The sequence below is a fragment of the Protopterus annectens genome, chromosome 6.part0 (assembly GCF_019279795.1).
Source record: "Protopterus annectens isolate FY-2018-M chromosome 6.part0, PAN1.0, whole genome shotgun sequence".
In the NCBI taxonomy this organism is placed as follows: domain Eukaryota; kingdom Metazoa; phylum Chordata; order Ceratodontiformes; family Protopteridae; genus Protopterus; species Protopterus annectens.
Genome location: NC_056737.1, coordinates 928,160,707 through 928,187,875, shown reverse-complemented (window position 1 = coordinate 928,187,875; position 27,169 = coordinate 928,160,707). Strand labels below are relative to the sequence as shown.

At 39.6% G+C, this 27,169-nt stretch overlaps 1 protein-coding gene across 1 annotated transcript in view; it reads right to left on the bottom strand.

Annotated features, from left to right (window-relative positions):
• The window catches only part of UNC79 (unc-79 homolog, NALCN channel complex subunit), a 1,772,232-nt gene that overhangs the window by 1,208,721 nt on the left and 536,342 nt on the right, over positions 1-27,169 (bottom strand). The window contains exons 17-18 of the mRNA XM_044074575.1: positions 13,256-13,477; positions 570-797 (exon numbers count right to left, since the gene is read on the bottom strand). Coding sequence (XP_043930510.1) covers positions 570-797; positions 13,256-13,477 — 450 coding nt within the window. The remainder of the gene's footprint in view (positions 1-569; positions 798-13,255; positions 13,478-27,169) is intronic.

Sequence of the window (27,169 nt, the reverse complement as noted above, 5' to 3'; positions counted from 1 at the left end):
TATCACAACAAGTTACCAAAATCAATGTAAAGAAAAGTCCAACTTAACAAAGGTATACCATAAAGAACTTGAGAACCATGGCATAAATAATACCCCCCCCGAGATATTCTTAGTCCAATGTTGTGCTGTGTTAGTAAATGGAGTAATACATGATGTTCTCAGCATTTTTTGTATATCCCTTCTTGAACAAAAACTGTCACCCTAAGAACATTAGTTAGTGTGAGATAAAGAGGGCATAGCTCCCCAAATACAGTGGTCTAGATGTCTCCCGTACAAATAGTGTAGACTTTGTACTATATTTCTTAAATCCATTATGGTAAACCTTGTATAAGTTGAGCTTTTCCACAAGCTTGTTTCAGCATGCTGGTATTCCTTGAAAATTCCTTTAGGTAAGCTGACATTGGCTCACATATAATATATAATATACAATATATAATATGCAAAATATATATCTATCTATATATCTATATCTATCTATCCATTCTATCCATATATATATATATATGACAGAAGGAAATATCGCCACTCCAGTCAGAAGACAGATCATCTCCTACTTTAATATTGCTTACCACAAGCCTGATTTCTTCTTTTGGTGCAAGTCGTTCAAGAAGTTCACAAGCCAGCTGGTAGCAGAGGATGCTGGACTGACACAGGCTGCACTCTACTGCCTTTTCATCCTTTTGGCAGGTGTGTGAGCCGCCCCATGGTGCCTGGAAGACATTGTTGACAATGGAAATAATGTCTTTGGATAAACTGTTGTCCAAGCCCAGTGTGATACCATCATCCTGCAGCTCCATCTGTGAGGAAACAGTGGCAAATCTGGTCAGTATTAATTGACGATGACATTATCTTATCGTTATATGTTCACTCCTATGTTGAAAAAATAAATAAAATGTGTAAGCTGCTCTTTATGAAAACATTTTATGCTGTGTCACATATTGTTGTTCCCCTCTCATATATTTATCATATCTGTAAATGGTTATATGTAAAGAAATGCTCCTATCTGCTTATTAGCGGCTAAGATATAAATCAGACTGTGTTGATTAATGCACTGTTCATTGGAATATATACAAGTGAATTAGACACAGTTCATATAGTACAAAATGAGCATGCTGTAATGTTGCTAGCAAATCTGGGAGATTAGATAAAGCGATGTTTAGCATGGGTCAGAAAATTATTTAGTTAGATTTACTGGAAAGATAGACAAGCAGACCACTGCTGAAAGTGAAATGTTACTGAATATTTTTGAGCAAGAAACCATGAAAATTCCATATCATACACCCAAGCTTAGCAAATGGTCTTTCAACTGACAGAAGGGAAAAATGGGCCTCTGTAGTGTGACTGTACCATTCTTTTGAGAACTAAGATAAGTGGGTGCAAATTGCTTTAATTTCCTGATTAGGTAAGGCAGTAATGAGAAAACAGAATTTGCCTTTTTTAAGTATAACTAGCAGCAGCTAAGGCTGAATCCTTTGTGCATGAATTAAATCCTTTCAGACTGACAGGAATTCATTCACTAGATAAACATTATGTAGTCTCAGCTGATGGTAAATTGTAGCAATTGTAATGAAGTTAACATCAAGTTTCCTTCACTTGCTAAGACCCAACTGACTACCATAAATAGAGAAAAATGGTGTGTGTGTGTCTGTGTGTCAATATATGTACTTATATTTGGAATGCAACTAATTTGAATGAATCATGATCTGTGTGTCATGACTGTGTGCCATGACTGTGTGCCATGTGAATGAACAAATGCCAGTATGTGCGAGTGCAGAAATGTGTGAGTGTATGTTTGTGCGACTGGGTATGCATGATTTGGTTGTCGCTGCGAGTGTTGACACTCAGAATTGCACTATCAGTATGCTGATAGATGAAAATTATGTCAGGCACAATGTAGACCAAAGTCAGTGGGTTGGTATTAGTGCTGGGAATGTGTTTATGTGAATGGGTTAGGGTTAAGGTAAGGAGATAGCTTTAGTACTGAGCACACTTGTTGGTGCATTTTTCTGTGTCTGAGCCTGTCTTGTATAGTGCTGGTGTTATGGAAAGGACTTTTCTAAGTTAAAGTGTAGGGATAGGGTTAGGGGCAGGGGACGGTTAGGGTTAGCACGCATTATTAAGGTAATGCATGTTTGCGAACACTAACTCTGTACCTGTAACTCTACCACTCTTCAGACAACCCACATTCTATGGTATTATTATGGTTCATGCTTTTTGTGTGTTTTTTTAATATCATTTTAGTGTATTTTTAGTGCAAATAGATCAGAGAAATTGTGTGTTTGCCTGCATTTTTGCTATCAATTTAATCCGGGTTTTGTCTGTATTTTGAGTGTCTGCATTTTGATGTGTCAACATTATGTACTGTCAGTATTTTGGTGCCAGTATTGTGAGTGTCTACATTATGGCGTGTCAACATTTTGAACTATACTTGTATGTGTTAGGTGTGTGTGATTGGGTCATGTGTGAGGTTTGTGTGTCTTAGGAGTTTTACTGCATGTGTGAGGCTTTACTTCCCATTGACTTACTATTGGCTAGTGCAGATATATATATATATATATATATATATATATTTTTTTCTGCAATAGCAGTACTGAGAGAACTAATATTTTGACTGTGTTTTTTGCTTAGTGTGTGCATGTTGGTCTGTAGTTGTGCTGCATGGAGGTGGTGGTGTTTTCTCGATGTGTGAGAGAATGTGTCTGTTTTTGTGGGGTACTGATTGGTGTGGGAACTCAGTGTTATAGGGATTGGGAATATGCCCTTTTCCCACGGTGGGGCAATCTCGAAATTGGTATACAAAATGTAGCAGGGGTGAGGAGTGCAAGAAGGTTTGCCCCCACCTATAAAAAAATAAATTGGATTGGTGTTTACTTTATGTTTAGGATTTCTTTGTTTGATCTCAATGTTTTTTGCTTTGGCGATTTGTGTGGTCAATTTTTTTTTGTTTCCTCTTACTCTGTTTGTTCTTTTGTATGGTTGATATTAGCTGATATAATCGTATATTTGATATATATGTGCTTTCATTTTGTCAAGACTCGGATAAGTATAAGGTGTGAAATGAGCGCAATCATGTATACAAACTGCAAATCAAAATATCATCTAAAGCAAATTAAAGCAGTTTTCTTTCTGTTGCCTGCCCTTAAGTTCAATACAGATAACACAACAGAGCATATACAAAAAAGCAAAACCCAATACATGTGACTACACATCTGTAACATTTACATCATGACAAATCTAGGCATGACGACACCTCCCTACTTGTTTCTATATTATGTAAATAGTTCCTTAGTGCATTTTGCACTTAGATGTTCTTGCTAAAGGTCTTTTTGGTGGGCACTTGGTGAGAAGAGCTCTCTCAGCTAATTACAGTATGAAATTTTGATACGGGTACACATGTACAGCATTTAGGTGCAAAAGGCAAAACTGTCAGAGGAAAGTACATCAGTGTACTTATACAAATGATGATTGACATAACACAACAGAGGAGGATACTTCTTTTGTGATAAAAGGCATATAATATCCATTAGCTCAGCACTCCATCTGCTTTACAGCACTATTGAACAGTTGCAATTGCTCCTGAAATGTTAAGACTTTTCACTGACTAGTGAAAAAGTACAGACTCAGGCATTTGCCTGCTTGTTGCTGCCATCTGCTGGATTCTTTTTAAATCACAATATTGTGGGTTCATAAGGAAAACAGAAACAGTCACAAAAAAAGGTAAACTGTCATGCGTACATAGTAAGAGGTAGCAGTTTGCTGTACAACAGAGGGATTTTCGGAGTCTCCCAGATAAAGAGCACATAGATTATTCAAACATTAAAAGTACTCTTCTAGTTTCATGTTGGTGTTTATAAATAACTTTCCTGAAGCAAAGATATAAAGCAAGCTAAGCGGTGCACTACGCAGGGTGTGCATTCCCTACTATTACACTTGGTGAAATAAGAACTGTAATGAACAAAATGCTTAAATATTATACACTGTTTATTGTTTAAATTATTTTAGGTGTCTGACAAACCAGCTATACTATGCATTAGAATATCTACAGCAGACTAGTTTTGCAATAGCTAATAGGCCATGGGTGCAGTGGAAGAACATTTTTGAATAAGTTTTTATTTATTTGGTTGTTTTCTTATTTTTTTATGTGGTCACAATGGTGCTTATTCATAAGTACCCTAATTATACATGAAGTAGATAATCTATAAGTGCAGCCTTCTACATGATGCAGTGGGATACAACCTTAACTGTGACTCACGTGACTTGACTTTGATCAGTTGCCCAGGCACTGGAGCAAATGATTGGGGAGTGGCAAGGATCAGTGTTTGATGCAAGCTCCCCCCAATGTGAAGGGGCAGTGGATGTGTAACATATGCCAGCACAGCTAGCTGGAAGTTTGTAATGACTTATATGTCATTTGTATATCAAACTGATTTGTACAGATGCTTGTGTTGAAAAAATGTATTTGTAAATCTGCTTGTGTTAAAAATGTACAAACAGTGTACTCTGCTGGACAGAAAAAGAAATATACGTGTATTGTAACTGTTGAAGTTAATTTCAATCCGTCTGATATTGAAAATATTCTGAAATTAAATTACTGGACCTAGGCCATAAAGATGGTATCTTACAGTTCTCAATGCAGCCAGAGACAAAATGTCTTTACTAGGAAGCTTCCTGAATTGTCACTGGGGTGAATTAATTGCTACTCTGGAAGGCTGGAGTTTTGAAATTGTTTTATGACTTTCAGGAACTGCAGCAGATCTTAGCAAGGCTCTCTCTGCATTAATGACACATAGGTGCTAAATCCTGGGAGTTTCTAGCAAAAGGTGGGGGGGTTGCATGGGAGCTAGAAGTCAGATAACCAGATGTATGTGATGTCATTCTGTAATCCATCACTAAAAATAATGTTTAATATTAGGTGAGACAAAAGTCTCAGAGCACTCTGTTTGTGTAATCTGGCAAAGAAGGATCTCTCACCTACTTCATCTTGCCTTGCTGTAGTAAGTAACCAGGCAATAATACTTCTTTAGATCAGTCAGGAAAATATAGTGAGATTAGTTAAGTATTGTTTTTCTGTAACTGTGTGAACCTGTCCACCTGTGTTATTTTTAATATTTCCTGTGTTTGAAACTCTGGTGTTTATTGTAAATAGATATTTAGTATTTTCATGGGGTATTTTTTGTTATTATTATTATTATTAAATATATTTAAATTTTTCATTGTGGCATTGTAGCTGGTCTTTTACAGAACATTGTAATCTCTAAGAGTACTTACATATATTTGGTGACAGCTCTGGCTGCTCCTGAAAGCCTTGCTGTTGGTCAAACTACCATTTGTATTAATATTAATTTCACTCTGCATAATTGGGTACCCTTACAGGAGCCTTAGAGTTGCTGGCTTTGGCTGTCTGGTGGCAGCCAAATAACTACCTTATAGTCTGGGCAGAAGGAGCACATCTGTGCTAGCCTTTCCCAGGTGCGTCTGTGTGTATGTGTGTGTGTGTGTGTGTGTGTGTGTGTGTGTGTGTGTGTGTGTGTGTGTGTGTGTGTGTGTGTGTGTGTGTGTGTGTGTATGTGTGTGTGCATGTGTGTGTGTGTGTGTGTGTGTGTGTGTGTGAATCAAATCTCAAACTTGTGTGTATGTATCAGCTACTTGAAGCAGGGACATGAAGCACTGGTTTTACAGAGAGTGCTGGAGGACTTGGCTTGGACACTCAGCTGAGGACTTAACCATACAGCTGTGCCAATAGGGAGTCTTACTGGGGAGGGAGACAGTTAGAGAAACCCAGACCCCAGACTGACTGTGTTCCCTGTGTGCTCTTAAGGGAAATTGTGCTTGATGCAGAGAGCTGCATCTGGAAATTGTGGATGTACCCATTTTTGTTCTAAATGAATGTCCCTCTTCAGTGTCAATCATGAAGATTCAGGCTCCTTGATAACTAGATGTCAGAAAGCCAGCCAAAAAACAGATTCACTATAGCCGAGTATAGTGATGTTTGGAATCATGCACCTATATGGCATCCTGTGTTGTGGGCAACATATTGTGCCTGCCAGTCAAAATAGGAAGAGTTGTGGGACCATTCAAAATGTCTAACTTTACACAGGATTGCACTCTACTCACTTGTGCCCTCCAGTGCTGGGGGTGGGGTTGAAACATGAATAAATGGGCCCACTGTCGGAAGTAAAGTTTGATGGTCAGGGGATAGGTGGATAGGTATAGAAAAAGGCAGAATCTATCTAAAACAAATTTAGAAGTACAACATAGACTTATACAGTTATACTGAAAATAAATGAAAGCACATACAAAATCTACTTGTAAAATGAGACTTTTAATAACTTATTTTCAGTGATGTAAGGAATCACATTCTCAACCCACAAACACAAAGTGCATGTGGATGATATCTCCTATCAGCTGTTTAAAGAAAGTAGTATTAGTAAACACATGGAAGAATAAATTAGTTTAGTCATTTCAAAATAAATATTGCTAAGGAATGTGTTTTATTCCTAAACTACATTCCTTCTATAAAATTCTGATACTAGAATCTGGTAACTGAATCCCACAGAATGCATTCTCCTTTTTTGCTAGTAAGGCATGTGATAGTGTCCTTCATTATGTACTTTTCAGTATCTAAAACTATAATGTGAAATGGATTTGAGTTTGATTCTGGGGAAAGAGATATAGTGATATGGGCAACAGAATTCTGTATACAGTGATGCTTATGTAACAAGTGCTCATTCACAGGGATACCTTCAGGATTATGCCTGAAATATGAACAATAAAGTGTCCTGCCATACATTCATGGATAATGTAAAACCTGGTTAAATAAATAGGGCAAATGGAGAAGTAAAACCCGTACACTGACATAAATAAGCAAACAACAGGAGAGAGAAATTACTAAGCATGAGCATTAACATATTCAGCGTTCTATATCCTGAAACAGCATGCGTTTTAATGTATGGCATCTATTAGCAAGAAAGCAACAATAACATACTAATATATATACATTATAAATATTATAATGAGAAATAATGACAACAGAAGTTAGCTGTGATTCATTTCTTAGTGCAACCTGTATGTCAGAATCCTTAAGGTGTAGTGGATTGATCAAACAAAGGGGAAGAATCCAGCAACAGCCTTAAATCAGCAGCTATTGTATTTATTTTTAGTTTACAATTTGTTGTCTGGATAAGTGGGGTTTGGTTCACACAACCATATTAATTCTAAACTGGATCACAATGGAAAGAGTGAATATAAGGGGAAGAGTAAAATGTAACCTATAAATTTATGTTAGATTTAGTGTGGCCATTCAAGCAGCATAGTTCTTTCAGTTTGAAGAAAATTAAAGTCCCCACAGAAAACTCATGCAGACACAGATAGAACATCAAACCTCCACATCTGCAGTAGACAGAAGTCAGGACTGAACTCCTAACCCTGAATCTCTTATGGATCCACTGTGTACAACCGTTTACAGACATTTTACATATACTGAGCTCAATAGCAATTCTTGGCTGGACTGCAGTCTGGTAAGTAATCTTGATAACTTAATATCAGCACAAATTTTTCTTACAGAGCTGTCCTACACCACGATCTCTGTGTATCCAGTGACTGGTAACATAATACTTCATAAGTTTTAACATATTTTGGCTTAGTATGACCACCAAAACTAACTCATTAAGTGGATTTATATTCTGAATTTAGTGTTCCCACAATAAAGTACTGACTGCTTCCACAACAAAGCTTTCCAGCGGAACAGTTTAAGTAATAGAACTTTTAAAGTAATTTACCAAATCTCCAGTCTTCATAATATTAAGTTACTGTGTTCAACTTTGCACACCTGACAAACTGATGATATACAGGGACCCAAATTCAGTAAATGTTAATGGTGTTAAAAATGCACTGTAGTTTACAATGAACTCAGTACAAGTTACTTTTACAAAGAGTGAATCGTTTAATTATATGAAACCAATATAACTGGCTTTAGTAACTGCCTAAGTGTTTGGTGTCTTTCTAGAGTACATGTCAGCTTGGAATGAGATGATGGAAGGTTCAGCTTTGCCAAGGGCAGCCAGCATGTTTCATTCTACAGCTTCTACATACCCACCAAATCACTTACTGCCCCATGATGTCTTTTTCATGCAATGTCTACCTTCTGGTTATTTCAGTCTAACAAAAAGGTTTGCAAGAAGTTCCAGTCTGGACCACATTATTATTGCTTTGCTCATTATCAAAACTCTTAACAATAAATTGTCAGATTTCTAGGCTATACTACAGTCTGAATGCATCCAAACATATGTTGTAACAGAGATTTGGTATCAGTGTAAGGACAGCATTCCTTCTTTATGAGGTTTCAGTGCTCAGCCCACACTCCCTCACTGGAAATTAAGCGGGAGTCTTGGTATTGGTCAGATAAGCAATTATCCCTGAACAGATTCTCTGTGACCCTCAAACAGAAATTATTGAATTTCAAATTATCATAAACAAGACAAGTTATCAACTTGTAACCTTCTTTAGGTCACCTTCTATGTCACCACAGTAAGACAAAAGATTTCAAGATATGTTTGTGATACCACTTAAAATTAAAAATGCAAAACTACCTTTTTGGTGGATGATTTAAACTATATATTGATTAAACAATCATTCATACTACAAAGGTTGGTGAAATCAAAATAGCCCCAGACTTAGTAAATGCTAAGTCCCCTGTACAAATGGTTAACCAACCCACTAAGGGTCAAAATCTTCTAGACAAGTGGTGCACAAGCTTTTTGTGAGGATGGCCACTACACAAATTCTTAATGCATCTGCAAACCACCTCAAAACATAGTAAGTCATTATGAGTTAACAACAGGTACAGGTGAAAGGCATTTTTAATTAAGACAGCAGTCATGAAATTGCCTGTTTTCTACATCAACTTTGCGTTTAACTTTATGCTGGCTTGCAGTCATGACTTATTACAAACTCTTGCAGAAAGTTACTACTGTTTACAGATTACCAGTTATAAACAACAAAGAATAGCATGTGCTGGAAAGGTTGCATGACTGGAGTAAGGCATAGCCTTTTTTCACATTTTAAAAAATATTTGGTTACTTTCTGTGGGCCAGATGACGTTGTGTCGTGAGCTGGATTTGACCCACGGGCCGGACATTGTGCACCACTGTTCTAGACTTTGCTCTTGTCCACATTGCACCTATATGCATTACTCCAATCGTATCCTCATCTATGGTCAAATCTAATTAGACAGTAGCACTCTTCTTTAGAGTATCTAAACCCACCATATCGATCACATCTGAATTTAAGGATTAAAAAAAAAACAAACATATTAAAACTATATGATGAGCTATCAAATTCAATTGCAAGATTTCTCACCCCATGTAGCTTTAGTTGTCACTTATGTCAATGTATTTTACTCACTTCTAACAAACAACATGAACCAAGTGGTCCCAATCAGAACCAAACAAACTGAAGAACTTTAAGGTAAGCCACCTTGGTATGATGGCAGCATTAATAAGCCATGTAATAAAAGAAACAACTAATTAAGGCCTGTAATAATTCAAAATGTAAATATATTAAAAACTCTATCAACAAGGTGAGCAAAAATCTGAAAGTTACCATAAGGAAGATCAAAGCAAAGAACAAAATGAAATTAGTATCTACATGGTGATCATCAATCCTTCTTTATTAATTATATTGGATAATTAAAAAATAACTCTGCAATTTTCTGAATTGATTTCTTAATGATATTATTTACACTGGCCCTAAAGATACTAATAATATACTTGCAAATAAATACAATGCAAACTTCATACCCAAAATAGTAACTGAAGTTCTAGAAATTCTTGAGTCCTTTCACCCCTCCCCCCCAAGATTACTGTGAAGATTCCTAAATGAAGTCTGCAAATCTAAAAGTGGAAACTGTATGGGCACATCTTTCAAAATCACTCTGAAAGACTTCCTAGCTAAATTCTGGCTCTATTCTTGCTGAAAACCAGGATAAACTAAACATGAACACGTACCTTTTCATTCCTTATACTGGGAAAAAAATCGCTGTTCCGTAACTTCGCTGTTTACAGACTTCTGCTTTCTTGAGGCCTTATCATATGCTATCTCCATATCTTGGAAATGCTCATCTAGATTCTTTCTTCACCGCTAGCTTCTCCACTATCTGTCCCAGTATAAACATTGGGTTACTCGTGCAGTGCCCTGATCTGAATCCAAACTATTCATCCCCCATCTTACTTTCCACTAGTCTGTATAGCCATTTGCCAATCAGCCAAATCACATAATACAGGAGTTTGTGCGGGTGGGGTATAGCAACCTGTGAGGAGACAGCATGGATTACAGTCCCTGAAATACATAAAGTGTTTAGACACTACAAACCATATCTAATGGGAAAACACCTGTTGGGGAAACAACATCAGCATAGTACAATCAGACAAAATGAATTTAGTCACATCACCTGACACCTCTTTTTTAATGCTTTTGTCCAGACATGTGGAATACTTGTATGCCTAGGATTCCATGATGACTGACATCTTGCATGATACCATTTCCCTACTAACATCAACTGACTCGCCATTAACCACATGGATTGGTACAAAACTGTTTAATAATAAGCTGTGTATGAAGAGTGTTACCAGATCATCTGCTAACTTTGATTGTTATTTGTATTAATTGAAATAATGCTGCCACACTAGTCTTCTCCAAAATGTCATAATCACCTAATTCCTTAGGATGCACAGCAGTTAGCTGTGTACATTCAAGATACTTACTTAACTAGAAGTAATGAATTTTGGTTCAGCCTTCATTTTACCATTTAATTTTGATATTCCTTTCCACTGCACATGATTATACTAAGTTCCGGTTTCACATTGACCAGTGTTTATTGTCCCAGAACTTACTTGAGTTATGAAAAATTAGAGTACAGTTTATTTCAACATCAGTGCATCTTCCATTTAATTTTCATAAGGTCTTTCACTGCTTGATTTATTGCTCACATCTTGTTTCCTTTTTTCAAATTGAAATTTAGTATTTATTTAAAAGAACAGTATTTATTTAAAAGAAGGATCACATCTAGTTTCTTTCTTTTTTACTTGAAATTTAGTATTTACGAACCAAAATTCATCACAGCTAGTTATACAAGTAGCTTAACAGTTGATTTGGTCATGTGTCTTCATTTCTAAATGTTTATTTTGTACCATTGTTTAAAAAGTCAAGGCACAGATTGCCAAGTCCTGAAATGTTAAGACCAAATGATCAAAAATCTAGGTTTACATATATAAAGCCCAAGATTGCCACTCTTTTGATCTTAGAGTTGGTATATTTAAGTTTGGAGGGGTGGGAAGCAAGTCCTTCTGTAAAAAAAGGAAAAAAGAGTGACATTCAGTCTTCACTCTTCTATATTTTTTGTCCTTTTTGTCAGTCTTTCAAGACTCGGCAATCCAAGTCTCAATATTTCAAAAGGGAGTCAAGTGCTTCATCTCTGCAGTATTATATAAATGTTGCAGAATTGTATCCTTAGCAGTCCTGGTGCTGCAGCACTAATTTCATGTGTTTACAAGCCAGTAATATAAAAGGAATTCTGGATGGCATAGTTTGTAATGCTATAATACTGACAGGATGGTTCATGGGTGTCTCACTGGTGATTATGGATATTGCTAAACCTTTCATTAGAGCAGCTCCAGAACTGCAAGTGAAATGGCTTCACTAGCACTCAGAATGTCTGAAACTTGGTAACCACTCTTCAGTTGACATGGCTTCACCAGCATCTAAAGCTGTCTGAAGCTCAGTAACCAATCCAAGTGACATGGCTTCACCAGCATCCAGAACTGGCTGAAGCCCATTAACCAATCATCATTTGACATGGCTTCACCCACATCGAGAGCTGTCTAAAGCTAGGTAACCAATCCAAGTGGCATGGCTTCACCAACATCAGGAGCTGTCTGAAGCTCTGTAACCAGTCCAAGTGACATGGCCTCACCAGCATCCAAAGCTGTCTGAAGTTCAGTAAACAACCATCATTTAACATAGCTTCACCAGCCTCCACAGCTGTCTGAAGCTTAGTAATCAATCAACATTTCCTTTTTCTACCATCATGGTCTAGTGTTATTTTAAAAACGGGTAACTTAGATCTGCTATAGCTAGATAGATAGACAGACAGACAGAGAAATGGTCGATTTTGTTTAGAATGGGGGTTACCACCCCTTAACTCTCTGCACCAACAATTTAAATTCAGATCGTTGGTGTTATGGGGGGTAGCTACCTTTGCAAACAAAATTAACTTAAAAAAAATAGTTGGCAAATGTCATAGTTCCTGAAAAATCCAAGGCATTTTAACTGTTGCCAGGTAAACACCACTCATCCAATCTTCCAAGGCTGTCAAAACAAAAAGAAGCATGTAAAATTAAGCTGCCAGCATAACATTTTGGCAGGTATAAAGCTACACTACTAAGGTCCAGTCTTTTCCATTATCACCATTTGACGTGTTTTTAATGCTTGTCTTAGCTCTAACCCTAAAAAAACTGTAAAAAATTACAATAGAATAATAATAATAATAGAATGGGTGCGGTCAGTCTTCGTAAAGTTTGCAATGAACTGACTGCGACATCACATATATACGAATCCGTAATTTTCAAGCACATTGCCTTCTGCTACAAGCTTGTCTCTTCCTAGTCATCTAGTTTTTGTGATTGCAAGCAGCAATGACAAACACTCATTTCATTCCAGATATTTGTAACAGTTAACAGCTTTTCCACTGCATTAAAAAAGACCTTACCACAACTTTTAACACTGATGCATGTCATATAATAACCACTAATAATATTCTGTGATTTCTGCAGCTTTGCTCAAATGACTAATTTTGTAAGTAATGTGGAATTACTGAAGAGCTGTTAACATTATGAAGTGCTAGAACAGTTGTGTTTGTAGCATGCAGAGCCATTACATCATCAAGACACATTATAACATGCAGAGCCATTACATCATCAAGACATACTGTAACATGCAGAGCCATTACATCATCAAGACACACTGTAACATGCAGAGCCATTACATCATCAAGGCACACTGTAACATGAAGAACCGTTACATCATTAAGCCACACTGTAACATGTAGAGCCATTACATTATCAAGACACATTGTAACATGCAGAGCCATTACATCATCAAGACACACTGTAACATGCAGAGCCATTACATCATTAAGACATTTATCAAATAGCTAATTAATATCAATAAATTCTGTATAGAAAGTAGATCATGTAGGTACCTGCTTCAGAATTAGATCAAACATGAGAATAAAACAATTCAAGTTTGTTTCGTCATCATCACAGTCAAAATCAATGGTCCTCCTGCTAGGATGCCCAAAGTTTTTGAAAGGGCTGCGGAACGGACTACGGATGGGACTTTGAAAAGGGCTACGGAAAGGACTGGGGAATGGGCTGAGTGTATTGTGCTGCCCTCTTCTTCCTGGATCAGATGCCACACTTCCCTGTGGAAAGAAAAAAAAAACATACAAAGTTATATTAGTTTTTTTTCAGGTACACAATCTATGATAATTAGGTTAATTAGATTACCACATTACATTTCAGATTTAAGGCATACTGAAATACAAATAAAGCCTGCACACTGAAGGAACTGGAAAAATACACCTTAACAATCACTTTATTACAGTAAATAGTTCCAATTGTCCTGTTTTAAAGGCATGTTACTGTACTGTTCTTTACATAGGATCATAGGAAGTTACTAGACTATTGGCCTAAGGCCCTTACAAGCCTAGCCAAGAATTTAGCCCATGTTCCAACAGGTCAGCACCCTATGCCACTGTCCAGCAGGAATATACGCAGAATCCCAGAGGTATATTTTCTGTTCCCCATCCAGTTATCCAGGTTGCGCTTAAAAAGGTTTAATGAAGTACTCTGCTTTACGTGGAGAGGGAGTCTATTCCACAAAAGGGGGAGTCTCTGGGACACAAATCTGTCCTACCAACAAATGCTATTGATGTCACAGACCAGGTTTAGGTCTCGCATGTGGGTTACTCGAGTGGAGCTTGACTTGCAGATATGCAGCAGTCCCATCAGAGTGGGGTCTGAGATTGCTTTGCATGCCAGACAGAGGTCACCTCTGAGGAGTCTGTAGGAGACTAAGTAGAAGGACAGGGCTTTTAATCATTCTGTGTAGGGTACATGTTTTAGGCCCTGGATTCTCCGGGTGAGGAATCTCTGTGGTGTCTCCAGCTGCTGCATGTGCTTTGAGTGGTACATGCCGGAAGAGGCATTGTATTCAATAATCGGTCTTATAAGGGAAGAATACAGGGATGTTATGTCCACCTTATCCCTGGATGAGATACCCTTACTAATGAGGTGGGCCATGTAGAAAGCTTTCCGTACAATGGAGGCAATATGGTGGTCAAAAGTCAGTTTGCTATCAACCTGGGTTCCCAAGTCCCTCATGAGTGATGGCATGCTTATCACCTTATTACCAATGTGATAATTTGTGGGGATGTCATTCTCCCCAAAAAGGATAATGATACATTTTTGACATTCAATTTGAGGCCATGTTTCTAGCAACAGGCATTTGTTTGGGTGAGACCCACTTGGAGGATGTCCACATCACTAGGGGAATTGGTGACAGCACCCAGCTTGCAGTCATCTGCAAACTTGGTCAGCCATAGCCCACTAGATTTAGCCTGCACCTCTGAGAAGTATATCCCAAACAGCAGAGGCCCCAAGACCAATCCTTGGGGTACACTGCTTGTTATGAGTCTACTTCTTGAGGTGGCTTCCCCTATTTTGACTAGGTGGGTTATATCAGTGAGCCAGTTTGCTACTCATCTGGTAACATATGGATTTATGCATAATTGAGAGAGTTTATCTATTATACCAGAGTGGGGAATATTATTGAAGGCCTTTGGCCAGGTCAGGGAAGGTGGCATGCACCATCTTCCCCTCATCTATGGCCTTGCTGACTGTCTCAAAGAAGTCGACCAAATTTAACAGGCATGAACTCCCCCTGACAAAACCAAACTGTGGGGGATCAAGTGTCTGGAGGTTGCCAATGTCCTTGCTAATGAGGTCCATGATAATCCACTCCATGGCCTTGCAGATCAAGCTAGTTAGGCTAATGGGTCTATAATTTCCTGGATCAGTGAACGCTCCACCTTTGTGCAAAGAGATGACAGTAGCTGCCCTCTACTTGGCTGGGATGAAGCTGGTACTAAGGCTTTGGTTGAATAGGGTGCCTAATGGTGCTGCAAGTTCCTGCCTGAGTTCATGTAGGATGCAGCCTGGGATGTTGTCGGGTCCCATGGAGGCTGTATTTTTTGCCTTTGAGTGGGCAGTGATGACTTGCTCCCTAGAGATGAGGGGGGGGGGCAGGTACTGGGGATGTCCTATTTTACTGATGGGGGAGACAGAGGAGTGAAGTTTTCACTGAACCTGTCTGCCAGCAGGTTGACTGCTTCTACATGGTTTGTGTATGTGGTGTCCTTGACCACCAATTCTGAGCAGATCTTGGTGCTTCCCTTGGGACTGCGGACATATGTGAAGAAAGCCTTATGATTGTCTTTAGTACATGTGGCCAGTTTGGATTCGAAGTTTGCTTTGGAGGATTTCACTAGTGCTCTTATTTGCTTGTTCAGGTTAAGGAGAGATTGCTTCCAATTAGATACCTGTGCCTTCTTGGTCCTGGACAGCAATTTTTTCCTTTTATTATAGAGTTTATTTATTGTTGATGTCCACCAGACAGGTTTACTCTGCCTTGAGGAGGATGACTTCATCATGTTTGGTATTCCTGATTCCATGCAGCTATATAAATGTTCATATAGTACTTTGGTGAAAGTTTGGACATATGTGCCAGTTTGGGTGGAGTCGAAGGGGGCTCTGAAGCTGTTTATACCTTCCCTCAGGAGGTTGTAATCAGCTTTGGAGAAGTTTTTTTGTTTGACACTAGCTGGGGGGGGTGGGGGTCAGGGGAGATAGTGACTTTGAAAGTTACTGCTCTGTGGTTGGATCTTACCAGGAATGATGACACTGTAGGGATGCTACAGTGGCGATTCATGTTGGTTTTATTTTATTTTTTATTTTCCATTTTTTAACCAGGAAAGTCTGACTTGGAACGAAGCCAATTTTCAGCGGAGGCCCAGGGAGAAACACTCCAGATGCATATCTTTATAACATGGGTAGAAACCGGAGCACCTGGAGAAAACCCACATGAACACAGGGAGAACATGCAGACTCCACACAGAAGGCACCCCAGCTGATAATTGAACCGGAGAACCTCTTGCTGTGAGGTGACAATGCTACCACTGCACCACTGCACTGCCAATAATACCAAGTCCAAGATATTTTCACCTCTTGTGGTGGTGTCAGCCAACTGGTCCAAGGCAGCTGCATTGATGAAATGAAGGAATCTCTGGGAATTTGTGTTTTGGCATGAGTATTTCTTCCAATCTATGGTTGGATAGTTAAAATTGCCTAGGATCAGGGTAAAGGGTTGAATCTTGATAGATTTGAAGAGGTCCAGATAGGTGGAGTGGACATCTTGAGGCAAAGTTGGAGGCCTGTAGCTAGCTATGATTTGAATAGGGGTCTTGTCAATTGTTAACTGCACCTGGAGTATTTCCTGTGCATCGTACTGTGTGACCAGCCTAGAGGTGTGTATGTCTTTTATATATATTGCAACTCCACTTCTTTTGTTTTGCTGCCCACGGCTTGGAGTCTGAATGAATGATAGGCTGAGTATCCTGGTATGGCTGGAGTGCTCTCTGCAGCTTTGAACCAGGTTTCTGTGACTGCATAAATGTCAGCTTCTTCCAGGGTTAAGAATGCTTGCAATGAGTGTAGTTTCATGTTTAGACTCCTAGCGTTTAGCAGCATAACCCTTAATTTACGTTTTGATGAAATTTTCATGTTGGTAGTTTTGACCTCATGGCGCTGCCTAAAAAATGCACTATGGCAAAGGCAAAAGCCTTTGCCAGGAGCCTGAAGCCCAAGGGAGACAGATGCAGGCCATCTCTGGCAAAGCATCGTGGCTTGTCAGTCATGTCATCCCAGGCTGTCAGGTACTGGATCCCCATTGAATGACACCAGAAACTAAGCCAGTTGTTTGTTTGTCTTGAGGCATCATTTTGGGTGACAGTAGAATGCTGCTTAAAGCTAGGGACATACTTGCCCGGGACACATACTCAGCAAGCTTGATCATGTCTCTCTTCATATAGTCCAGGGAGGTACGTCTCAAGTCATTCACTCCAACATGGACTATGACAGAGTCATAACAGTACCTGTTGAGAGACTTGCATGCACTGGTGATATGGTGAATTCTGGTACCCGACAAATAAATAACCGTGACTTTATCCTTATCCAGCCTGGTGAGGGGCACATCTGTCTGTCTCACAATGGAGTCTCCTATGACTAATATGTTGGGTTTATATTTAGGCCTTAGTGGTTGTGAGATACAGGTGTGTGGACTATGTGTGGTATGTGGTGTGGTGGGCAGTGGAGTTTGTGGACATTTATGCCTCAGAGGTCTCTTTTGTTTGGGTATGCTTTTGTTGAGGGCCTCTGCATATCTGGGAGTGTGTTGTGTAGGTGTGGGTGGTGTTTGAGGTGTGGTGTGCATGTTGCCAACCTTCTCAGTGCCCAATATACTAGTTTGTGGGGGACAGAGCAATGACACTAGGTGCTTGATGTGTTTGCATCTCTCACAAATTGTAGTAGAGGGTTGTCCCTATCCATGAGGCAGTTGCTACACTGTCTCGAGGGTAAAGGGAGGAAAGTCTACGAGTAGTACTACTAGATGATCACAAGACATCTGCAGCAGCTGGAAAGGCCACAGAAGTACCTCACAAAGAGAATTACTGGCCTCAAACAAATGCCCTACACTGACCACCTCAAAAAACTCCAGCTTTACTCCGTAACATATCGCCTACTCCGAGGTGATCTCTGCCTAACATATAAAGCTATGTCAAACCCAGAGCTGTTGGACATGCTACCCCTAAAGAAATCCCAATCCCTCCAAGCTACATGCTCTAGGGACCTAAACCTTGTCACCACAATAAACAGGACACGCTGAAGGGATAGATTCCTGTCCCAGAGACTTCCTATACTCTGGAACAAGCTACCCATCTATGTCAAGCAAAGTTCTTCATTAGCACTCTTCAAGAAAAATCTTGATGAGTGGATGGGAAATAGGAAATGCACCCCGGGGATCACTTCTGTGTCTCTGCTGGACAGTGGCACAGGAAAATAACTTTCTTGGGTGGCATAAGCTATGGTACCTTGCTGGCTAGTCTTACGTTGGCCCTTGGGCCGATAGCCTAGTACCTACCTATGAACCTATGATAACACAAGTGCTACTAAGGGAAAACCTGTAGCTAGAATACCTCAAAAAGGGTATAAAACCATGCAGCTGAACCTCTGGATGAAGCAGACCTGTATCTAGACTATGCTACTCAATTTTAAGGATAAGAACTCAGTAAGAAAATACTCATAATGAAGCAAAGATTAATCACTTATAGTCAAAAGAATAGAACTCACAGTATGAAAAAATAGTTTAACAGCAACAAAATGCAGTAAAATGCAGTTAAACAGTAATGAATTGCAGTAGATGGCAATGAAATATAATCAGTAGATTGCTTTGATACAGTAGCTCATAAATCACAACAGTAACAGACAGCACAAATAAAGCAGCGAGTCATGTTTTTTTGCCTGTTTTTACTAGTTATTGCTTATTCTAGATATTTATAGCACTTTTTATTGTCTGCTGCATACTTTTTACTGTATTTTATAGCTATAAACTAATCTGCATGGTTGTACTAAAACTGTCTGCCTCACAGGGCCTGATAAATAAGGTTTTTACTGTCACACGGTTTCTAATTTTTTTCTAGCTAGTTTCACTGTGTGTAAGGTTGTTGTTGTTGTCTTTCGGCTTTTCCCGGTTAGGGATTGCCACAGTGGAACTCCGGTCCGCTAATGACCGGCAGTAAATTTTCATGGTGCCGAGTTGCCAGCTCGACGCCCAACCTTCAACGAAGGCACGCCCATTCACGCATGTCTTTCGGAACGTCACTCGACCTGCGGGGAGGACATGCAGACTCCACACAGAAGGCACTCCCCACACACTAGCTGAGAATTGAATGGGAGAACCTCTTGCTGTGAGGCAACAACGCTACCACTGCACCACCGCGGAATTTGATTCACTGTGTGTAAGGTATTAACTGGAAATTTTCTTTATTTCTTAAACATCGGTTGTTTGTTCTGAGTTCCTGCCAAGGAGTGTATCATATAACTGATTTAGTTTCCCACCCTCCCTCCATATTGGTATCTTGTTTTTATACTTGGTGGCTTTGCAGTTGCCCACCCCCTACTGTAAATTTGATCTGGGACACTCCTCCCAGTCAAGTGTCATTAGCTTATTCTACCTAATACAGAGAGAACATTTGAGAAGGCCACTCCACTTGGTTTCTTAACGTTGAAGTATTTCTGTTCCTCCTTTCTCCCTTTCCAATTTACTAAAAAAAAAATCTACCATTGCTAGAATCTCCTTGTGTTCTGAGTGAGTGTGCTTCTCAAACAATCTGGAAATATAGAGCTGATAAGTATATTTTTTGGTACTTTTTAACTGTTCAGAGTTGAATAAAGCAATAACTGAATTCAGTTCAGAATACCGTTTGAATAAATTGCATTTATTTAAACTGTATTTGCTTTAATATTGCTACAACTCAAGCATTCTAGCTTGCACTGCATTTGAATTGTTTTTAGTGCTGTTTTAACTGCTCTTCTGTAAAAAAAAAAAAAAAAAAAAAGTTCTAAGCTTGTTTCCTGCCTTTCCTGTAACTAGTCTAGTCCACATACAGCTTTGACAGATTTACTGTATCCAGGACTGTTTGTAAGCTTCTGAGCCCTCCCCCCCAAAGCCTTTCTGTGTTGGATGGAAGCCTTCTAGCTTATCAGTGGGAGTGATAAGAACTAGGTAGCCTATCTACCCACAAGAGGAGTGGTTTCTGGCCCAGAAATTATAGTTTATTGGCCGTTAGAACAGTTTTTCCATCTCTTTCAACTTTCTGGATTAAAAGCCTGCGTTTACGCTTGTCTCCCACCTTTCCTGTAACTAGTCTAGTCCAGATACAGATTTGCTGTATCCAGGACTGTTTGTAAGCTTCTGAGCGGTGCCACAAATTCTGCTCTTCAATTTTTCCCTTAGATCTGCCAGTTCTCTCCTCTCCTGCACTTTTACTAGCTTATTAGTCTAGCACTTTACCAGACTTCTTATAATAATTATTGTAGCACACAAAAGTGCTACCAGCACTAAACGTTCTACAAGGAAATAGCTCCAGTACTTATTATTAATTCCCACTGCTCCAGGCATGTCTAAAGGTCAGTTCCCTGTGCTTTTTCCTATTAACCTGATGAACTTGGGCATCCTGAGGCAATGCAGCAACTGTCTCACGTACACTGACAACCCTCTCCTCTTATCTCTTACCTCTCAACACTCAGACTTGCGAGAGATGCACTTGTATATCCAAATTGGAAGCCATGCACTCTCTAGCCAAGACTGAAATAGCTGGTCAAGAGGAGAAGGTCAACACTTGCACCACACGACATGGAACACATAGCCCTCCAGAACACACACCAGCACTGCCTTCACATAAAAACATAAACCAAACACCCACCTTTGCTGAGGCTCTCAATAAAAATCTACCCAAACAGCAGAGACCTGCAAGGCAGAAACACACTCGACCACCGCAACACAACACTAATCATGAGACACATAACTCTCCTAAACAGTGTGCCACTCAACCAAAGCCCCTAAGGCAGAACAGCATGCCCAACACGCTAGTCATAGGTGACTCAATAGTGAGGCACACTGATGTCCCACTCATTAGGTTGAATAAGGAGAAAGTAACAGTCAGCTGCCTGTCAGGTGCCAGGATCCACCACAAAACGCATGCACTCAGGTCCCTCAACAACAGGTACAAATATGACTCTGTCATTGTATATGTGGGTGTGAATGACCTGAGACATACCACCTTGGACTCCATGAAAAGAGACATGAAGGAGCTCTCGGATTATGTAGCCCAGGCGGGTATGACCCTAGCCCTGAGCAGCATCCTACCATTACCCAGAATGATACCACAATACAAGCAGAAAATGACTGATTTCAACAACTGGCTAAGTTTCTGGTGTCATTCCAAGGGGATTCAGTATCTGTCTGCCTGGCATGACATGATTGACAGACCTCGATGCTTTGCCAGAGATGGCCTGCATCTGTCACCCCTGGGCTTCTGGATACTACCCAAAGCTCTTGCCACCCATATAGTGCCTTTTTTAGGCTGTGTTCCAAAGAGCAAATTACCACCATTACAGCTACAAACAGATGCAATCTGAGGGTCATGCTGCTCAATGCTAGAAGTCTAAATCTCAAAATGCCCTCACTCAAAGCACTCCTTAAAATGGAGAACATCGACATTTGTAGTGTAACAGAGACCTGGTTCAAAGCAGCAGAAAGCACCCCTACACTACCAGGCTATAACTCATTCCACACCTTTCAGTCCCAAAACTTGGACCAAAGCTCCAAAGGTGGTGGTGTTTCCATATTCATAAAGGATGCACACACCTCCAGACTGGTAGCCCAACATAACGCATCAGAGATACTTCAGGTACAGCTAACATTGGGTAAGACAGCGATTCATGTCATAGCCTGCTACAGGTCACCAACCATGTCCCAAGACTCACACTCCACGTTCCTAAGCACCCTGGAGAATATTAGGGTCCAACCTAACACTCATACTGGGTGACTTCAACTACCCCTCCATTAACTGGGAAAACTACTCATGTACCAATGCACTTGCCCAACGTTTCCTGGAATTCATTAATTCCATTGCCCTGGACCAGCTTGTTCTTACCCCCACTAGAGGTAGCAACATCCTTGACCTGGTCATTATTAACATGGGCAACTGTTGCTCTACACCAATATCAACTCTTCCCTGGTTATATCCAACCACAAACTAATCACCTTGGAAATCCACATCCGTCCCACCCCCTCGCAAAGCTAACCACCATGAAAGACTTCTCCAAAGCTAACTTTGGGCTTCTAAAAACAGATGTGGCTAACTTCATGGCACCCATGCAAATGGAGAATAGTTTCATGACCGCAGAATCATACACAAATGCACTGTACGAACACGTAAACAAATGCATGGATCTCACCATACCCAATAGAACTAAGACGCTCTCCTCCAAAAAAAAGGAAGCCAATCTGGTGGTCCCCTGCCATAAACAAACTCTATAACAGAAGGAAGAAACTGATGCAGAATAAGGTGAAGTCCCAGAACTGGAAAAACTCCCTTATCAGCCTCAACAAAAAGTTGAGATCCCTCATCAAATCCTCTAAAGCTAGCTATGAAAACAGAATTGCAGCAGATAGTAAAGACAACCACAAGGCCTGCTACAGTTATGTAAAGAGTCTTCATGGCAATACCCAGATTTGCTCTGAATTACTGCACAATGATACCTCCTATACAGAGCCAACAGATATTGCCAATACACTGGCTGACAGATTCAGTGCCAACTTTACCCCTCTCCCCCCCCCCCAAAGGACCAATCACAATACCAGTAGATTGCCAGGCACCCAGTATTACTGCTGCACAGGTTAAAACAGCACTGTCCAAAGCCAAGAATACAACTTCTACGGGACCTGACAATATCCCTAGTTGTGTTCTACATGAACTATAGAGTGAACTGGCACCACACCTGTGTGCCCTGTTCAATCACAGCCTCACCTCAGGCTTTGTCCCTGCCAAATGGTGCACTGCTACAGTCATCCCTCTCCACAAAGGAGGTGCGACTACAGACCCTGGGAACTATCACCCCATTAGCCTGATGAGTCTGATATGCAAAACTATGGAAAGCATCTTCATGGACCTAATAAACAAGGATATAGGGATCCCACACAGTTTGGTTTTGTGAAGGGTAAATCATGCCTTCTCAACCTGGTCAACTTCTTTGACTTAGTCAACAGAGGTGTGGATGAAGGCAAGATGGTTCATACAGCCTACCTTGATCTGGCCAAGGCCTCTGATACTATTCCCCACTCAGGAATCTTAGAAAAACTCACTAAGCTAGACATCAACCCCTGTATCTCTAGGTGGGTTGCAAACTGGCTCACAGAGAGAACCCACAGTGTGAAAGCAGCTGACTCCAAGTCAGACTGCTGACCAGTCACAAGTGGAGTCCCACAAGGTTCAGTCCTGGGTCGTCTCCTGTTTGGTATCTACTTCTCTGAAGTACAGGCCAACATGAAATGACTCTGGCTGACAAAGTTCACAAATTACTGCAAGTTGGGAGATATTATTAACTCCCCAAGTGATGTTGACATCCTGCAGAAAAGCCTCATGAGACCAATGACTGGTGTCACAACCATGGCCTTAAGCTTAATGCCAAAAAATGTGTCGTCATTCCCTTTGGGAAAAACCTGAGTTCCCATGAATTACCACATTGATGGTAGTCCACTGAACACAAAAGGCATTATAAGATGTCTGGGAACACAGATTAACAGCAACCTCTCTTTTGACCACCACATTGCCACTGTGGTCAGGAAGTCCTATGTGACACATCTCATTACTAAAGGTTTTGCATCCAGAAAGAAAGAGGTCATTGTCTCCCTCTGCTCTTCCCTCATTAGGCCAATCATCGAGAACAACACCCCATTTGGCATGCACCTCACTAGACATCTACAACAACCGGAGAGGCCACAAAAGTACCTCACAAAGATTATCCTAGGCCTTAAACAGTTGTCCTATATGGACAGACTCAAAAAACTCCAACTATTCTCTGTCTCATATTGCCTACTTAGAGACAATCTCTGCTTGACTTACAAAGCCATATCTGACCCAGCTCTGTTAGAAATGTACATCTAAAGAAATCCCAATCCCTCTGCACAACACACTCCAAAGACAGACCTCAACCTCATTACCATAATCAACAGAGCATGCTGGAGGAACAGGTTCATAACCCAGAGGCTGCCCATGCTATGGAATAGACTTCCCATACATGTCAGAGCATCTCACTGGTCCTCTTAAAGAGAAATCTTGATGAGTAGATGGGAAATAGAAAATTCATCCCTGGGATCACTCCAGTGGCTCTACTCAACAGAGGCACTGGAAACTAATGTCAGGTGGCACGATGCCAGGGTAATCATATGGGCTTGGCTTGTAAAGGCTCCAGGGCCATTAGCCTAGTACACACCTATGAACATATTCAGTAGAATACTGTCATCAACTTGGTGAGGCTACCAACAAGCAGTAATAAATATGGCAAACTAAATGCAAATGAACTCCTAAGCACAAGCAGCAAAATGAATTAGAAAGAGGTACAGGTATTTTTTTTTTTATTTTAGTAGAAAGTGAAGAGACAGAAGATAATGACATAATTCAAGGTTCAGAAGCTAAAGGGATGGGCCTTTACTAAGTTCTCACTATAAACAGTAAAATGAGCTGATATAATGTGACTCAGGGGAGTGTCCAGTATCAACTTTATACTAGAGCTGGGCAACTCAAAGCTACCCAAGACTTAAGACCACCACAACAGCTGCGCAGGTGGGAGGGACAAAAACAGTTGCACATATTACAGAGATATAAAGTAAAACAGAAGTGCAGAAAACAGTTAAAAATAAGCACTTATATTTTCCAATATCACAGCACAGCAAATGGCAGAATGGCTCTATCTGCAGCTTTTAACAGCTTGAGCAAATAAGTACAACTGGTTTAAAACACTGGCTATTAAAGGCAGAGAAACAGAAGCCAGCCCAATTATCCAATCAAAAATAATAGTGTTTCAGGAATGCTTTTAGCTAGATCAAACTAGACTGATTCTTTCTGCCACAGAGAAAACAGCTAGGCCTCTCTAGACAAAAGATTTCACTACAAGCTAAAAAGGCACAAACAGTAACAGATATTCAGCTCTAACAAACAAATAAGGAGACTAAAAACAGTTGCACAGATTACACAGATATACAGTAAAACATAAGCGCAGAAAACAGTTGAAATTAAGCACTTATCTTTTTCCAATATCACATCAGAGAAAATGGCAGAAGGCCTCTCACTGCAGCTTTGAACAGCTTGAGCAAAATGTGCAACTGGTTTAAAACACTGGCTATTAAAGGTAGAGAAACATAAACTAACCCGATTATCCAATCAAAAATAACAGTGTTGCAGGAATGCTGTTAGCTAGATCAAACTAGACTGATTATTTTTGCCACAAAGAAAACATTTAGGCCTCTCTAGACAAAATATTTCACTACAATCTCAAAAGGTCACAAACAGTAATACATATTTAGCTCTAACAGACAAAAAATGGAGAGTAAAAACAGTTGCACAGATCACACAGATATACACTAAAATAGAAATGCAGAAAACAGCTGAAAATAAGCACTTATCTTTTTCCAATATCACAGCAGAGCAAATGGCAGAAAGCCTCTTCACTGCAGGTTTGAACAGCTTGAACAAATATGTACAACTGGTATAAAACACTGGCTATTAAAGGCAATGAGACAGAAACCAGTCCAATTATCCAATCAAAAATTACAGCGGTGCAGGAATGTTTTTAGCTAGATCAAACTAGACTGACTCTTTCTGCCACAGAGAAAACAGCTAGGTATCTCTAGACAAAATATTTCACTACAAGCTAAAAAGTTCACAAACAGTAACAGATATTCAGCACTAACAGACAAAAAAGGAGACTAAAAACAGTTGCACATATTACACAGAGATATACAGTAAAACAGAAGTGCAGAAAACAGTTGAAAATAAGCACTTATCTTTTTCCAATATCACAGCAGTAGGCTTCTCACTGCAGCTTTGAACAGCTTGAGCAAATAAGTACAACTGGTTTAAAACACTGGCTATTAAAGGCAGAGGAACAGAAACCAGACCAATTATCCAATCAAAAATAACAGCGTTGCAGGAATGCTTTTAGCTAGATCAAACTAGACTGATTCTTTCTGCCACAAAGAAAACAACTAGGCCTCTCTAGACAAAAAATTTCACTACAAACTAAAAATGTCACAAACAGTAACAGATATTCAGCTCTAACAGACAAAAAAGGAGATAAAACAGTTGCACAGATTACACCGATATGCAGTAAAACAGAAGGGCAGAAGAACAGCTGCAAGTTAAAGAACTAAAATACTTAGACCAACACAGATTGAAGAAAAGATTTTGGCAAGACCTGTCAGAGCTGATATTATTGTCACTTAGTAAAACAGACTTAATCCAAGGTGAAGGCCATGGCATACTGCAAAATGATCGCATTAACAGGATAATGCACCCCTTAGACTTCTTAAAGGTAAAGAAGAGATCCATGTAAGACTATAAATAAAATAACACAATATCTTCTTCCAGCTGAGGTAGTAAGGAAAGACCAAGGAATACTGGAACAAACAATAGCCAGATGAAAGACATAAAGAAATAAATAAGAAAAGTAAGGAATAAATATAAGTGATTTGAAAGAAAATGTAAAGCCACTCAAGGCAGCAAAATGATTACAGTGGGACAAAGAAACCAGAAATATATGAACAATAGAAAAAAAACAACCTATCAATAAATAATACAGAATAAGAGGATGTGTGTGTGAGTTAAGTAAAAATGACCTGCATTGATTAGTATTAAATAAAGGAAAAAGAGAGAACATGAAAATCTGGAAGTCAATTATAACACAGAATTGCTGTTCTTGCTTTGGCCATGGATGTGCAAATGTGGAGCTACTATATATTGACAATGGGTTGTGGGGACAAAGCTGCCACACTGGAAGCCCCCTCATAAATACATTTGACTGCACGTTTAGTTAGTGAAGTGGTTGCAACATTGTGTTAACAGCATGCCAGGTGGAAAGATACAGGCTTTCTTTTTATTTTGTATGGATAGCTTAATTTCTTTTAAACTTATAGTTATAATTAGCTATATGGGCATTTCTTGGGGACTAGTAATGTATCCTGATCTAGCTGTGTTTTTGATGGTTTGTGTTTTTGTGACTGCTGTTTTCCAGTATTGAAGTAGTAACTTTTTGTTTGATTATGTCGATGTCTCCTGAGTCAGCTATTGATATTTTGGAATATACTCATGTATATGTAGATAGATACACAGTTAGACAGATATGTATATGTATCTGTGTGTGTGTGTGTGTATATA